The sequence below is a fragment of the Amblyraja radiata genome, chromosome 41 (assembly GCF_010909765.2).
Source record: "Amblyraja radiata isolate CabotCenter1 chromosome 41, sAmbRad1.1.pri, whole genome shotgun sequence".
Lineage (NCBI taxonomy): Eukaryota > Metazoa > Chordata > Chondrichthyes > Rajiformes > Rajidae > Amblyraja > Amblyraja radiata.
In genome coordinates, this window is record NC_045996.1 from 16,014,390 (window position 1) to 16,031,436 (window position 17,047).

Consider the following 17,047-nt stretch of genomic DNA (forward strand, 5'->3'; position numbering starts at 1 on the left):
GTAACTCCCTCCCAATCTCTAACCTGCGCCGCTCCCCGCCTCTGCAACTCCCCATACCTCCTCCCCACCTCCAGACTCTCCTGATATACTGACCATCCCCAGAGTGGGCTTACCCCAAGCTCTACCCCCCCCCCCCCCATAAAATCTGCAGACCTGTCCCACCCATCCTTAACATGCAGAGGGGCCAGAGGGCAGAGGGGCCGGTGGGCTGAGGGGCCGGTGGGCAGGGGCCGGTGGGCAGGGGCCGGTGGGCAGAGGGGCCGGTGGGCTGAGGGGCCGGTGGGCTGAGGGGCCGGTGGGCAGGGGCCGGAGGGCAGGGGCCGGAGGGCAGAAGGGCCGGTGGGCAGGGGGGCCGGTGGGCAGGGGCCGGAGGGCAGGGGCCGGTGGGCAGAGGGGCCGGTGGGCAGAGGGGCCGGTGGGCAGGGGCCGGAGGCAGAGGGGCCGGTGGGCAGGGGCCGGAGGGCAGAGGGGCCGGAGGGCAGAGGGGCCGGTGGGCAGGGGCCGGAGGGCAGGGGCCGGAGGGCAGAAGGGCCGGTGGGCAGAAGGGCCGGTGGGCAGAAGGGCCGGTGGGCAGAAGGGCCGGTGGGCAGGGGCCGGAGGGCAGAGGGGCCGGAGGGCAGGGGCCGGAGGGCAGGGGCCGGAGGGCAGAGGGGCCGGTGGGCAGGGGCCGGAGGGCAGGGGCCGGAGGGCAGGGGCCGGAGGGCAGAAGGGCCGGTGGGCAGAAGGGCCGGTGGGCAGAAGGGCCGGTGGGCAGAAGGGCCGGTGGGCAGAAGGGCCGGTGGGCAGAAGGGCCGGTGGGCAGAAGGGCCGGTGGGCAGGGGCCGGTGGGCAGGGGCCGGAGGGCAGAGGGGCCGGTGGGCAGGGGCCGGAGGGCAGGGGCCGGAGGGCAGGGGCCGGAGGGCAGAGGGGCCGGAGGGCAGAGGGGCCGGAGAGCAGAGGGGCCAGTGGGCAGGGGCCGGTGGGCAGGGGCCGGTGGGCAGGGGCCGGTGGGCAGGGGCCGGTGGGCAGGGGCCGGGGGGCAGGGGCCGGAGGGCAGAGGGGCCGGTGGGCAGGGGCCGGAGGGCAGGGGCCGGAGGGCAGAGGGGCCGGTGGGCAGGGGCCGGAGGGCAGAGGGGCCGGTGGGCAGGGGCCGGAGGGCAGAGGGGCCGGTGGACAGGGGCCGGTGGGCAGAGGGGCCGGAGGGCAGAGGGGCCGGAGGGCAGAGGGGCCGGTGGGCAGAGGGGCCGGTGGGCAGATGGGCCGGAGGGCAGAGGGGCCGGTGGGCAGGGGCCGGTGGGGCCGGGTGGACGGACGGGGTCTGGTCTACGCGCGCTCCCCCCCGCCCGAGCTCTCACCTGCTGGAAGAAGACCTGTGTGGTGTCCTGAGCGGCTGCCGGCCCCGATGGGGCCACCACGATCTTGCCGGTGGGTGCAGTGCTGGTGCTGCCGGCCTGGGTCCCCGGGGTCAGTGGAGGGCCAGGGCTCTGCACGGTCAGCAGTGATCCCTGCCCGTTGCCCAGGGCTACAAGGCTGGTGGTGGTTGCGGAATTCCCGGCCTGAGCCTGAGCCTGGGCCTCGCCTACTCCGGCCCCCAGCACGGTGGGCTGACCAGGCATGGCCACTCCCTGGATGACAGCAGACCCGGTCCCTGACCCGGTGCCCTGCGGCCCCAGGCCGCCAGCCAGCGAGACAGGCATCTGGAAGACGGTGGAGGGCCCCACAGGTCCTGCCTGCAGCTGGATGGGGCCGGACAGAATGTGCGTGGCCCCGTGGGCATTCTGGGCAATCACTTGGCCCAGGTTGATTTGCCCGGCTAGGCCCTGGTTGGTGAGGATCTGTGCGGGTAGCCCCTGGTTGGTGATGATGTGAGTGGTGTTGGGTGAGGGGCCCGTGGGCTGAGCTGTGAGGATTTGCCCCCCCACCCCGGGTGCCAGAGCAGACAGCTGCTGGGAGAGTTGTCCGCCCGTAAGCTGCCCCTGCAACAGGAACTGATTCTGGCCTTGCAGCATGGCCTGGTGCATGTGCTGCGGTTGTATGACGATGCTGCCCCCTTGCAGCTGCAGGCTCAGCGGCTTGCCGAAGGCTTGCGGGGGGGCTTGCTGTGGCTTGAATACCCCCGAGGAGAAGCCGGGCCCCGAGGCAGAGAATACCACGTTCTGGCCCGGTTTGCCGGCCATGAATGCGACGTTAGGCTGGGCTTTCTGCTGCGGAGCCTGCGACTGCTGCAGTGGAGCATCGGCCTGCAGGGACAGGGCTGCGGAGGACGGGCAGAAGGGCTTGGAGCTGATCTGGAAGAGTTTGTGCTGCACTAAGCTGGCACTGGGCTTGGGCTGAATGGGTGTTGGGGTGCGCTGGACAATGACGTTGGGGCCAGCCAGCTGTGCCTGCATGAGTGTGGGGCCAGATGCGGGACGCACCCCCGCCTGCCCTGCAAACAGAGAGTTGCCGTTGTGCGCGTTGGGACCGGCATTCTTCTGCAGCACCAGGCTGGCGTTGGTGGGTGACACCGCGGACACTTGCTGCTCAGATGCGGGTGAGGAGATGTAACTGACTCCCGGCACTGTGGTCACCGTGGGTTGCCCGGCCTTGCCGATGATCTGCTGGGCCATGACCGGCTGGCTGGACAACTGACCGACCACCTGGATCTGGCCGATGCCCAGCGTGCCGGAGGGGCTCCCGTTGGGCAGACCCTGGATGTTGGACACAGGCTGAAGGGTGACGTTGCCCAGTCCCACCTGCTGCAGGAAAGGCTGGATGTTGATAGCCTTGTTCACCACCTGGCCAGCGATGGTTTGCTGCTGGATCAGGGTCTGCTGTGCCAGCACTGCGGACGGCTGTTGTTGCAGCCCCATCAGCTCCGTGCTGCCGGCAAACAGATGCGCCGCCTCAGCCCCCTGCGACACTGGCTGCAACGAGGAGAAATGCAGCGACCCAATGTCCAGCCCCGCATCATCCTCCAGTGACTGCTCGGTGATGTTGGCCTCTTGCAGGCTCTGCTGAAGAATGTCGCATGGCTCTGCTGAGCCGGGCAGGTTCGAGGCCGAGCTCGGCCCCAGGATATCATCCTCCAGGAAGTCCAGGTCAACAGCGCCGCTGGAGCTGGGAGGCTGGCCACTGTTCAGGTGGTTCACCGATGCATCCTGTACATTGAGCTGCAAGGGGGCAGGTTGTCAGCAACACAGCAACACGTCACGCGGTCACGCAGCAACACGTCACACGGCCATGCAGCGACACGCCACGCGGCCACGCGGTCATGCAGCGACACGTCACGCAGCACGTCACGCGGCAACACGTCACACGGCAACACGTCACGAGGCAACACGTCACGCGGCAACAGGCCACGCAGCAACACATCACGCGGCAACACGTCACGTAGCAAAACGTCACGCGGCAACAGGCCATGCAGCAACACGTCACGCGGCAACAGGCCACGCAGCAACACGTCACGCGGCAACAGGCCACGCAGTAACACGTCACGCAGCAACACATCATGCAGTAACACGTCACGCGGCAACACGTCACGTGGCAACACGTCATGCAGTAACACGTCACGCAGCAACAGGCCAACACGTCACATCCACTTCATTAACAGTCAAATGATCTAGCTATCAATTGGCCACCAACATGTGATGGGAACACTTATTTTAAAACCCAAATGGAACAAGAAATAAATCCTCAGATAGCGTGGATGTGGAGAGGATGCTTCCACTAGTGGGAGAGTCTAGGGCCAGAGGGCATGGCCTCAGAATGAAAGGGTGTTTCTTTAGAATGGAGATGAGGTGGAATTTCTTTAGTCAGAGGGTGGTGAATCTGTGGAATTCATCGCCACAGACGGCTGTGGAGGCAAAGTCATTTTTAAAGAGGAGATTGACAGATACTTTAGTAAGAGTATCAAAGGTTAAAGGGAGAAGGCAGGAGAATGGGGTTCAGAGGGAAAAATAGCTCAGCCATAATTGAATGGCGGAGCAGACTCGATTGGCCAAATGGCATGATCTCAGCACCTCCCCCCCGGTTGTACTTGGCAATGATGATTGTATTTATGTACAGCATTATCTGATCTGTTTGGACAGCATACATGACAAAGCTGTTCACTGTATCTCGGCAGTGGAGCTGCTGATGTCTGGAGAAGTGAGGCTTTAGTGGAAGGACCCAATAAAAGAGGCAGCAGTTCAGTGCAAACTGGAGAGACCAATCTCAGGAGAAGAGATTGAAGGGAGATTTGATCCCAATGTGAAGGGTTTTGTCAGCACTCTCCATTGGTGGAAGTGGTCATGGGCTACACTGACAATACCAAATAGTGAGAGAACGAATGAGACGCCACCTTGAGTTACAGGGAGAGGGCGCACAGGCTGGGACATTTTTTTAAGCCATTACTGTATCCACAGTTTCCTCTGGCAGTTCATTCCAGATACGGACCACCCTCTGAGTGAATAAGAGCCTGTGCCCTCTAGTTTTAGAATCCTCTACCCTGGGGAAAAGCCTGTGTTCATGCCCTCCATGATCACGTACACCTCAGTCAGGTCACCCCTCAGCCTGCTACGCTGCAAATGACAGGGTGCCTGCCCGAGTGCCCCCCTGAGAGTGGACATCAACACTTACCGAGGCATCGGTGAAGAAAGCACTGGCTGGATCAGCGTTCGTGTCCAGGAGATCCTCACCGTCAAGCTGGTGAATAAATAAATCACCAGCACATTTAGAAGCAGAACCTTGCGGAGATTTGAAGCATCAAAGTTAAGTTTAGAGATACAGCACGGAAACAGGCCCTTCGGCCCACCGAGTTCATGCCGACCAGAGGAAGTAGGATTTACGGGCGGCACAGTGGTGCAGCGGTAGAGCAAGTGCTCTCTGTGTGGAGTTTGCACGTTCTCGCTGTGACCTGCGTGGGTTTTCTCCGAGATCTTTGGTTTCCTCCCACACTCCAAAAAAGTACAGGTTTGCAGGTTAAGTGGCTTGGTAGAAATGTAAAATTGTCCCTAGTGTGTGTAGGATAGTGTTAGTGTGCGGGGATCACTGGTCGGCGCGGACCCGGTGGGCTGAAGGGCCTGTTTCTGCGCCATATCTCTAAACTAAATCTATATGTGTTGGGGTTGTGGAACAAGCTGCGGGGTCGTTGATGGCAACATGACAAAGTTGGGAAGCAGGGATAAGATGGGTTTGTTTCACCATCATAACCAGCATGCCCGAGGCTGTACGGTACATGGTCTCCAAGCTCAGGCTTATTCTCAAACATTGAGAGTAAGTTATGTGCAACCCTGGGGCACAGGAGGAACAGAGTCCATCCACGTCTGCTGTCTGGACTTACCTGGTCTGAACCGTGCAGGAAGTCATTGAGGGCCTGAGGGTCACTGCAAGGAGAGAGAGAGAGAGAGAGAGAGTCAGCGTGTTTATTGTCACATGTACCCGTGACATAACAACAATGTTCCATTAAACACAATACTCACAGGTAACATCAAATAAATAAAAATGTCAATGAATGAATAACCTCAACATCAGTGCAAATAAGCTCAATTCCCCTTGCACAACCATAGAAAGGTCATAGTTTAGTTAATGTTGTGTAGTGCTGGTTGCCTGATGGTTGATGAAGAAGCTGTTCTTGAAGCTGGAGGTCAGTTTTCAGGCTCCTGTACCTTCTTCCCAATGGTGGCAGCGAGATGAGAGCGTGGCCAGGGTGGTGTGGGTCTCTGATGATGCTGGCTGCCTTTTTGAGGCAGCGACTCCTGTAGATCCCTTCGATGGTGGAGCGGTCAGTACCTGTGATGGACCTTCAACAGTGGGGAGGTCAGTACCTGCGATGGACCTTCGATGGTGGGGAGGTCAGTACCAGTGATGGACTTTCAACAGTGGAGCGGTCAGTACTGATATGGACCTTCAATGGTGGGATGGTCAGTACCTGTGATGGACCTTCGATGGTGGAGAGGTCAGTACCTGTGATGGACCTTCAATGGTGGGGAAGGAAAGGCTGCAGATTCATTTATTCGGATGTCCACTAAACAACAAGGCCCGGGGTGCTGTAGACTCCTCGTGTGAATGCAGACGTTTGAGGAGTAAAGTTAAATTAGGAAACGCTGTTTATCACATCCTCAATGGTGGCTGCACTGTGCACCATGTAACACGAGTTCTCCAGCTGTTTATTCAGATGCACACCGTCAGGTTGCATCACAGCTTGGTGTGGGATCAGCTCTGCCCAAGACCGCAAGGTGTAGCCCAGTCCATCACTCAGACCACCCCTTCCCCTCTGTTCTTCTTCCCCAGCATCTTCCCCTCTGTTATCAGGCTTCTGAACGGTCCTTCCATAAGCTAGGGTACTGTCCGATTCACCTCTACCCCATTGCGGACATTGGACTTTGTCTCTGGAACTGATGCGCTACAATGCTGAGAACTAGATTGGGTATCTTCCCTTTTGCTCCACCTGTTGTACTTGAGTTTGACTGGATTGTGGTTATGTATGGTATATCTGATCTATTTAAATAGCAGGTTAAACAAAGATTTTCACTGTAACTCAGTACACCTGAAAAAATAAACTGAAACCTAAAGATGGAACTGTACAGCAGTTTAATGGCAGCACAGCATTGCAGCAGGTATAGCCGCTGCCTCACAACACCAAAGACCTGGCTTCAATCCTGACCTAGAATGCTGTCTTTGTGGAGTTTGCACATTGTATTCTGTATGCTGTAGTAACATACAGCATACAGCATATAATCCTCCAACATTTTCGCCACCTCCAACGGGATCCCACTACTGGTCACATCTTCCCATCTCCACCCCTTTCTACTTTCCGCAGAGACCGTTCCCTCCGAAACTCCCTGGTCAACTCGTCCCTTCCCACCCAAACCACCCCCTCCCCAGGTACTTTCCCCTGCAACCTCAGAGGAGGGTAAGATGAAGAGGTGTTTGACAGATTAAGTTGCAGAGACAGGTGGGCAATGAGGAACAATGGAATTTCTCTTGGAGAGGATGTTGCTTTAAAGGCCCAGAGCTGCCGGAGAATCAGAAGGACTCAGAGGGTCTGAAGAAGGGTCTCGACCTGAAACGTCATCTCTCCAGAGATGCTGCCTGTTACTCCAGCTTTTTGTGTCTACCTTCAACCAGGAAGCTGGAGGATCCAGAGGAACAAACTCATCACCGGCAGCCCAGCGGCACAGACAGAATGACCATGACAGAGAACGCGGAGGCTCGGTACGTACCATATTACATCTAGGAGACAACGCCCATCTTCATCATCCATGTCAACTGCAGGGACAGAGAGAAACCATTACACACGGCACCGCAGAAGACATACGTGCGCAAACGCACACCGCCACTTTCAGGGACAGTTTCCTCCCAACTGAACTATCCTATCACCAACTAGAGAGCGGTCCTGACCTCCCATCTACCTCATTGGAGACCTTCAGACTACCTGTAATCGGACTTTACTGGGCTTCACCTTGCACTAAACGTTATTCCGTTTATCCCGTTTCTATTCACTGTGAACGGCTCGATTGTAAACATGTAGTCTTTCTGCTGACTGGTTAGCACGCAACAAAAAAGCTTTTCACTGTACCTCGGTACACGTGACAATAAACCAAAGTAAACAACAAAGGAACTTGCATTTCTCTGGCACCTGATGCTGTTACTGCCGTGCGACAGGAGTCAGAGCCTAGGTGTGGACAGCAAAGCTCAGTGCTGGCTGCTGCTGGCATTCATCAGGAACTGCTCGCAACTCTGGCAAACTGGGGGAACTCCAGCTGCAGCCGTGGGATATTCATCACCTCTGGGCTGCGGGCGGGTGGGCGGGTGGGCAGGTGGGTGGCACTCACCGGGACCGGCAGCACCAGCCCACCCAGAGGTGCCCGCTGCAGAAATGCAACCCCCCAGTCACCCACATACCCACCTACACAATCACCCACCCCCCCTCCCTCACCCACCCCCAACCAACCCACTCACCCACACACCCCCCCCCTCACCCCCCACCCACTCACCCAAGGGTGACAGTTACAGACACCTAGCTCATCCATCCACCCCCCCCCCCCCCCCAGTCCACCCCGCAGAGTGCCATACACCTTGTCCCACCCCACCCTCACCCACAGGACACAGCTCCAGAAACCCTGGCCCCCTGGCCAATCCACCCACCCGCCCCCGTGTGGCTGGAGGGACTTTCCGTTGGGAATGGGATCCGTGTGGCTGGGGGGACTTTCCGTTGGGAATGGGATCCGTGCGGCTGGAGGGAGTTTGCGTTGGGAATGGGATCCGTGCGGCTGGAGGGAGTTTGCGTTGGGAATGGGATCCGTGCGGCTGGAGGGACTTTCCGTTGGGAATGGGATCCGTGTGGCTGGAGGGAGTTTGCGTTGGGAATGGGATCCGTGCGGCTGGAGGGAGTTTGCGTTGGGAATGGGATCCGTGCGGCTGGAGGGACTTTCCGTTGGGAATGGGATCCGTGTGGCTGGAGGGAGTTTGCGTTGGGAATGGGATCCGTGTGGCTGGAGGGAGTTTGCGTTGGGAATGGGATCCGTGTGGCTGGGGGGCCTTTCCGTTGGGAATGGGATCCGTGCGGCTGGGGCAGAGTTCGACGTATGGCGGAGGAGTTACCTGCATGAGCCGACATCATAGAACGCCTGGGGTGCGCCTCTTGCTTTAAGCGTCTCTCACTCCCCTATTGCAGCGTCGATTCTGCCAGAGGCTGCTCCATACCCACATCACGCCACGTCTCAGCTGGGTACAACTCTTTACCTGCACAGAAAGACACCATTACAGCCTCACATACTCTTGCATGTATTACAGTGGCCCTGTGCCAGGTCCCGACCCCTCACCCTTCCTCTGAACCCCCAGCGCCTCACCTAAACCCCAACCACCCCAAGTAACCCTTACACCACTTGCATGGAGTTTAATCCAAGCAAGGATCCGGTGTTGCACTTTGCGAGGTCAAATGTAAAGGGGAAAATATACAGTTAATGGCAAGACCCTTAACACCATCGATGTATTGGGTTCCCTGGAAGTGGCAACACAAGTAGACAGAACGGTAAAGAAAACAGGAGGCCACTCACACAGAGTCACCTCACAGAGCCCACCTGGCTCACAGGTTGTCACTTCCATTCCCAGCAGAGCTGCTGGGAAAGTGTGGGAACAGGAGATGGGGAGATGCCTGCTCTGTGGATCATGTGGCAACGGTTCCATTTGAACCAGGCACGTTGGAAGAACACAGACAGGGAAGCAGATGTAATGCGGTGTGCATTAATAACCAAAGCCAAGAGTTTATTCCGTAACTCAGCCTCCCCAGGGTGTGAAAATCCTGTGGCCTCTCTCCCAACCTCCTGCCTCTTCAAACATGCACCCTTCAGGGTGGCCACAGCTGGGAGCCACGGGATTGGCCACAGCTGGGAGCCACGGGATTGGCCACAGCTGGGACCCACGGGATTGGCCACAACACCGACCCACAGGATTGGCCACAACACCGATCCACGGGATTGGCCACAGCTGGGAGCCACGGGATTGGCCACAACACCGACCCACGGGATTGGCCACAACATCGACCCACGGGATTGGCCACAGCAGGGAGCCACGGGATTGGCCACAGCTGGGACCCACGTGATTGGCCACAACACCGACCCACAGGATTGGCCACAGCTGGGACCCACGGGATTGGCCACAGCTGGGACCCACGGGATTGGCCACGCACACAAATCAATTTGTCCGTTCTGTGCCATAAACTTGGAAACTTCCATTTCATCCCTCATGCTGCATCTTTATCATCATAAACACTGAAACATCAGGAGTGTGGAATGAAACTGGTTTGGAGAGTTATTTCTCTGTACAGATCCCTTCCTCCATTGTGTCTAATACCCAGAGAAATCCTACACAGAACATGTACTTTCCTTTGAGCGGCACAGTGGCTGCTAGCACACATACAGCTTTGTAGGTTAACTGCTTTTGATCAAATTGTAAATGGTCCCGAGTGTGTAGGATAGTGGTGGTGTACGGGGTGATTGTGGTCGGCACCAACTCGGCAACGGGAACCCGTCAGCCGCGACTGCGCAGTTGGGGGCTATGGGTCAGTGGTGGAATATTGCCTTGGTGGACTGCCCCAATGGGGCCGCACCTGGTCTAGTTAATACTAACGTTTGATTGATGCTTTCCCATTTTCTGGTTTCCTCCTACATCCCAGAGACGTGCAGGTTTGTAGGTTAATCTGCCCTCTGTAAATTGCCCCTAGTGTGTAAGGAGTGGATGAGAAAGTGGGAGAAGATAGAACTAGTGTGGATGGGTGATCGATGGTCAGCATTGACTCTGTGGGCTGAAGGGCCTGATTCCATGCTGCATCTCTACACTATATGAGATAATGAAGTTTAACAGTGAGTGCATGGAGGACATTAGAATGGTCCAGACACAAAACATTGTCTGTCCATTTAACTCTTCAAGTGTCGGTGTGCTGAGGGTTTGTGCCTGCACTGCTGGCCTGCTCCCTCTCCACATTATTACCCCTGTCAGGTGACTGGGAATCACGAGAAACTGCGGTGAACACCACACAAACTGCACTTTCCGGTTTACGAGCTTAACAAGTTCTGCCCAAATTACTCCCGTACAACAGATTTGGAAGCTCATGAGGAAATTCCCCTCAGGCTGTCCTGTAAAAGCCAGATATAAAGTACCGGCCCATAAGGGGGGGAGAAGAGGAGAAAGTATTTTTTAAAAGTCAAAAGCTACGGCATGGGTGGGGGAAACTTTTAAATCTCTTCCCTGTACAGGGACCCGACCTTTTCCCTGTCGGGTCTCCGTTGTCGTTGGGGCCTAGCACCGTGGAGCGGCCTCCAACCGGAACAACCTGGGGGCTCAAGTCACGGAGCCAGCGGAGCTGCGGACCTGCCATCGTGGAGCTGGCTGGTTTGGAGCGTGGAGAGCTGTGGTGGCGCGCGGCTGCGACCTGACTCCGGTGGATGGTGACACCGGGAGCTCGCGGGACCCCGGTGGGAGACCGCTTTACGGAGCAGCAACAACAGCAACTTCTCCCGCCCGAATTGCGGGGTTGAAAGTGACCTGGAGCGGGGCCTTACATCGCCCGACGCGGCTTAAACAGCCGCGGGACTTCCTAGCGTCCGCCGGGGGCTCCAACATCAAGACCCGGAGCAGGTTCCTTACATCGCCCGGCGCGGCTTTAAATGGCCACGGGACTTGCTAGCGCCCGCCGGGGGCTTTGACTTTGGCATCGGGAGAAGAATGGAGAGCAGGGGAGAGACAAGACTTTGCCTTCCATCACAGTGAGGAGGAGATTCACTGTGATGGATGTTTGTGTAAATTGTGTTGGTGTGTGTCTTGGTTCTTTTCTTGTTGTATGACTGCAGAAACCAAATTTCGTTTGAACTTCATGTGAGGTTCAAATGACAAATAAACGGTATTGTATTGTGTTGTAACACCCTCACATCCAGCAACCCCGAGAAATTGTCCTTGTTTCAAGAAGTCAAACCATCAACTGAAAGATTATAATGAACAGCAACTTACACAACACATGGTCAAGAGGCACGTCAGATACAATGCTGGAGACGCTCTAGTTTAGATATACATTAAGGAAACAGGCCCTTCAGCCCACGCCGACCATCGATCATCCTGTACACGCCACTTCTCCACGTGCCCCACAGAAAGCATCCTATTGGGATGCAGCACAGCCTTTGGGATCAGCTCTGCGTAAGACCACAAGAAATTGTAGAGAGCTGTAGGTGTAGCCCAGTCCATCACACACACCACACACCCCACCATTGTAGATGTAGCCCAGTCCATCACACAGTCCACACTCTCCACCATAGACTCTTTCTACATGATGTTATCTGAAGAAGGGTCTCGACCCGAAACATCACCCATTCCTTCTCTCCAGAGATGCTGCCTGTCCCGCTGAGTTACTCCAGCTTTTTGTGTCTACCTTCTACATGATGCTAGACTCAGTGGGTCAGACAGCATCTATGGAGAGATTACAGTAGTGAGCTGCTTGTTACTAACATGTTGCTACATGATGCTAGACTAACTCAGTGGGTCAGACAGCATCTATGGAGAGATTACAGCAGTGAGCTGCTTGTTACTAACGAGCCCAGCCATGCCAAGGTCGTGCACATTGCTACACAAACGCAAGCTTGTTGTATCTTCATGGAATCCAGAGCAAGATAATGACAACAGGAAGCAGAGCCGGAAGTGTGCACGCACACACACACACATCTAAACCACTGGGTCAGAACGAAACTGGGCCGGGCCTAAACAGGAAGGAGAGCACGGGTGAGGGAGGTGTGGGAACAGGAGAGGCAGGGGGGGGGAGAGGGGGGTGTGGGAACGGGAGAGACAGGGGGGGGGGGGGGGGTGTGGGAACGGGAGAGGCAGGTGGGGGGAGAGGCAGGGCGGGGGAGAGGGGGGTGTGGGAACGGGAGAGACAGGGGGTGGGGGGGGTGGGAACGGGAGAGGCAGGTGGGGGGAGAGGGGGGTGTGGGAACGGGAGAGGCAGGGTGGGGAGAGGGGGTGCGGGAACGGGAGAGGCAGGTGGGGGGAGAGGCAGGGCGGGGGAGAGGGGGGTGTGGGAACGGGAGAGACAGGGTGGGGGGAGGGGGGTGTGGGAACGGGAGAGGCAGGTGGGGGGAGAGGGGGTGTGAGAACGGGAGAGAGGAGGTGGGGGAGAGGAAGGGAGGGGGAGAGGGGTGTGAGAAGGCGAGAGACGAGGGGGGGGAAAGAGAGGGGGGTGTGGTAACGGGAGATGCAGGGTGGGTAAGAGAGGGGTGTGGGACGGAGAGACGAGGGGGGGAAGAGAGGGGGGGTTTCGGGGACCGGGAGAGGCAGGTGGGGGGAGAGGGGGGTGTGGGAACGGGAGAGGCAGGGTGGGAAGAGGGGGGTGTGGGAACGGCAGAGATACGCAGGAACGGGGATGTGGGAATGACAGAGAGACGGGGCAAGTGTGACAGTGTGAAGGGGTAGGTGTGGCAGAGTGTGACGGGGTGAGTGTGTGACATGAGTGGCAAGTGGGGCAGAGTGTGACAGGGGAGGGGTGAGTGTGGCGGTGGCCAGGTGGGTGTATGGAATGAGCGTAGATGGGGCATGTTGGTCGGCGTGGGCAAGTTGGGCTGAAGGGCCTGTTTCCGTGCTGGGCGGTTTCACAGAACAACACAGTACAGAGGCTTCCAGCCGGTGCGGGGAGATGAGAGGGACAGGCGGGACCAGCACCAAGGCCCAGTGCCAGTGTAGGCCTTCAGTGCCAGCGTGGGCCTTCACAGTGTGGCCTTTCATTCACAGTGTGGGCCTTCAGTGCCAGTGTGGGCCTTCAGTGCCAGTGTGGGCCTTCACACACAGTGTGGGCCTTCACTCACAGTGTGGGCCTTCACTCACAGTGTGGGCCTTCACTCACAGTGTGGGCCTTCACACACAGTGTGGGCCTTCACACACAGTGTGGGCCTTCACTCACAGTGTGGGCCTTCATTCACAGTGTGGGCCTTCACTCACAGTGTGGGCCTTCATTCACAGTGTGGGCCTTCACTCACAGTGTGGGCCTTCACTCACAGTGTGGGCCTTCACTCACAGTGTGGGCCTTCACTCACAGTGTGGGCCTTCACTCACAGTGTGGGCCTTCACTCACAGTGTGGGCCTTCACTCACAGTGTGGGCCTTCATTCACAGTGTGGGCCTTCAGTGCCAGTGAGCTGAACCAGGGAGGGATCTAGAGCATGGAGCCAGGATTCAGAGAAGGTGGTGAGAACTGGGTGACTGGGGCAGATGCATTACATTCCTCCTGAGCTGCCGCCGTTCCAGTTCTGGATGTTTTCATTCATCTGAAATCTGATCCCGGTCTGGTTTAATGTGTACAAACGTGTAATTGAGGCAACTCGGACATGCATGCCGACACTGTGCCGCACACACGTGGCTCGCAGCGGCTCAGCACCGCACCACGGAATGCGTGTCACAGCCCCACATGCAAAAAAAGAGAGAGAGAGAAAGAGAGAGAGCCGAATAATGGAGTCCCTGTGATCGGGGTGCAGAGGATATCAGGCTAGTGAGCACACTAGCAAGGGTATAAACGAGAATCCTTTCCTTTAGTTGGTGACGTGGGATGACGGGGGAGGTGGTCACCAGACCTGCCACATCTCCACCAGCGAGATGCCCCAGAGACAGGGGCTAGAGTAGAGGTGAATGTGGAATGGAGGACCAGTCAGAGCAATCCCGGTGGACAGCTAACCTGTAACACTCTGGCCCCTCACAGCGCCGCTGTGCCACCGTGCCACTCCATCAGCGCCGCGCCACGGTCCCTGGTGTCAGTCACCGTGACGGGGGAGGCTAGCTCCATCCGCACACAGCAAGATCCCACAATTGGCAGTCGCTCTCAACATTGCTGGTCGAGGGGTAAATATCAGCCCTGGTCGCCCCGGGACAGGCCCAAGGAGTCTAGTGCTCTCCTCTATCTCCCCAGGACGCGGCACCTTCAGCACAGCAGGCCGTCCTCAGCGCTGCAGCGGGATCTTCACTATGGACCTCCATGATCAAGAGTCGGGCTCAATCCCAGAAACACGTCTTGGAACACAAACACCACTAGCTGCCCTTTGCAGCCTGATCTCTGACACATGCAAACTTTCACCAAAACACCAAAGAACAGATTCCATTACTAACACGAGAGGCGGCTCGCTGATTTAACTCCTGGGCCTGAAGCATCCTATGGTGTCACAAGGGGCTGACTTGCTACAGATATTAAACACACATTGCTCCCCTTTCTTTGGATCCAAATTATCTGCCTTTATCCGTCTGGAACACCCAGCTCTCCCTGCAGTCCCCGACATCACAGGGGGAGTGCGAAATCAGATCTTGCAAACAGGCAGGAAGAAACATGGAGGGGTTTAGTGGGTGTGTTAGTGAGTGTAAGGTTGTAACGAGCAGGTTGTACAGGGCCCCGCGTCAAGCCATCAATATTCATCATTCAAAAAAACCTCATGTGTAGGATGCTGGTTAAACCGAAGATAGACACAAAAAGCTGGAGTAACTCTGGACAAGCATCATCTGAACTGTGGGCAAATCAAGCATGAGCACCAGGCAGCATCTCTGGAGAGAAGGAATGGTTGACATTTCGGGTCGAGGCCATTCTTCATTCAAAGCCTCATTATAGGAATCACACGATTCTATACAGCTGTACAGCACGGAAGCAGGCTCGTCCCATTTGCCTGCATTTGCATAGCCCTGTAAACTGGCACACATGGTGCAGAGGTAGAGGCTCAGCCTCACAGCGCCAGAGACCCGGGTTCCAACCTGACCAAGGATACTACAGTATCTGTGTGGAGTTTGCATTTTCTCCCTGTGACCTTGTTATAAACTTTGCGCTCTATCCAGCCAAATTACACCAAACTCAAATACAAGTACCTGTAGTGCAATAGAAAAATATCAGAGTAAAGAATACAGTGCAACAGCGTAATGGTTACAGAGAATGCAGGTAAAACAAAAGTGCGTGGAATATAATGAGATAGACTAGTTTATCCCTAGTGCAGGGTACAACCAGTGTATGGGTGATCAATGGTCGGCATGGAATCTGTGGGTCAAAGGGCCTGTTTCCATGGGGCTGGCTCTGTGACTATGGCTGATCACAGGGCATGGGGCCATAGGACAGTGTAGTGACACAGCATCACTGCTCCAGCAGCCAGTTCAATCCCGGGCTCCGGACCACTAAGGGTATTTTTGCAGCTCCCATTCCCTCCCACATCCCATAATCGGTCCCTGTAAAAAATACTCTGGACATAGAGGTAAGGGGCAAAAACTGGGAATTTGTGGAGAATAAAATGGAAAGTGTAGTTATATATGTACCCGATGGCCAGTGTAGAATTGCTGGGCTGAAGGGCTCTTTATGGACGTCTGATCAGTTGGGATTTTATCTGGAGAAATATGAGATGATGTCCTTGGAAAGCAGTCAAAGGCAAGGGGAGGGACAATAAATAAATGGGAGGGTGGTACAGTGGTGCAGCGGTAGAGTTGTTGCCTGACAGCGCCAGAGACCAGCTTCAATCTTCACCTACAAACTTGAAAATGAAAACAAAAGGAGACGAGCACCCGGAGGAAAGACACGTGGTTACAGATAGAACGTGCAACCCTCCACACAGACAGCACCCGAGGTCAGGATCGAACCCGGGTATCTGCTGTTGCAAGGCAGCAGCACTACCCGCTGCAACACTGTGAGGCCCCACATTCTTATGCAGACGTGTGGGCTGTGGGCAACTAAGCAGTAGGTAGCTAGGGAGACTCTATGTTGGGCCAGGATTTTGTTTTTATTTCAGATTTTCAGCACACCCATTGTTTTTGCTTTCTGGTCAAGAACGCTGAGCAAGATATTAATCACCCACCCCAATCTCTTTTGGTTCCAAGCTAATTATTCTTTGATGAAGCTCCTTATGAAGGGGAAATCATGCTTGACTAATCTTCTGGAAGTTTTTGAGGATATAACAAGTAGAACGGATAAGGGAGAGCCAGTGGATGTTGTGTATCAACTTTCAAAAAGCCTTTGACAAGGTCCTACACAAGAGATTAGTGTGCAAAATTAGAGCACAGTGTATTGGGGGTAGGGTATTGACATGGATAGAGAACTGGTTGGCAGACAGGAAGCAAAGAGTAGGAACTAACGGGTCCTTTTCAGAATGGCAGGCAGTGACTAGTGGGGTGCCACAAGGATCAGTGCTGGGACCCCAGTTATTTACAATATATATTAACAATTTAGATGAGGGAATTAAAAGTGACATCTCCAAGTTTGCGGATGACACAAAGCTGGGTGGCAGTGTGGGCTGTGATGAGGATGCTATGAGGCTGCAAGGTGACTTGGATAGGTTGGGTGAGTATGCAGATGCATGGCAGATGCAGTATGTGGATGAATGTGAGGTTATCCACTTGGTGGCAAGAACAGGAAGGCAGATTATTATCAGAATGGTGTCAGATTAGAAGAGGAAGTATAACGTGACCTGGGTGTGCTTGTATATCAGGCACTGAAAGTAGCATGCAGGTTCAGCAGGCAATGAAGAAAGCTAATGGCACGTTGGCCTTCATTGCGAGGGGATTTGAGTTTAGGAGCAAGGATGTCCTACTACAGTTGTACAGGGTCCTGATGAGAC

At 56.0% G+C, this 17,047-nt stretch overlaps 1 protein-coding gene across 5 annotated transcripts in view; it reads right to left on the minus strand.

The window, feature by feature from the left end:
• bicra (BRD4 interacting chromatin remodeling complex associated protein) overlaps nucleotides 1-17,047 on the minus strand; it is a 59,562-nt gene that overhangs the window by 19,152 nt on the left and 23,363 nt on the right. For all 5 annotated transcript variants that reach the window (XR_004410341.1, XM_033014486.1, XM_033014484.1 and 2 more), the window contains exons 2-6: nucleotides 8,545-8,685; nucleotides 7,164-7,209; nucleotides 5,282-5,324; nucleotides 4,579-4,644; nucleotides 1,335-3,131 (exon numbers count right to left, since the gene is read on the minus strand). Coding sequence is in view for 4 of the 5 variants with exons in the window: in XM_033014486.1 (XP_032870377.1) it covers nucleotides 1,335-3,131; nucleotides 4,579-4,644; nucleotides 5,282-5,324; nucleotides 7,164-7,209; nucleotides 8,545-8,563 (1,971 nt within the window). In the remaining variant the exon portion in view is untranslated. The remainder of the gene's footprint in view (nucleotides 1-1,334; nucleotides 3,132-4,578; nucleotides 4,645-5,281; nucleotides 5,325-7,163; nucleotides 7,210-8,544; nucleotides 8,686-17,047) is intronic.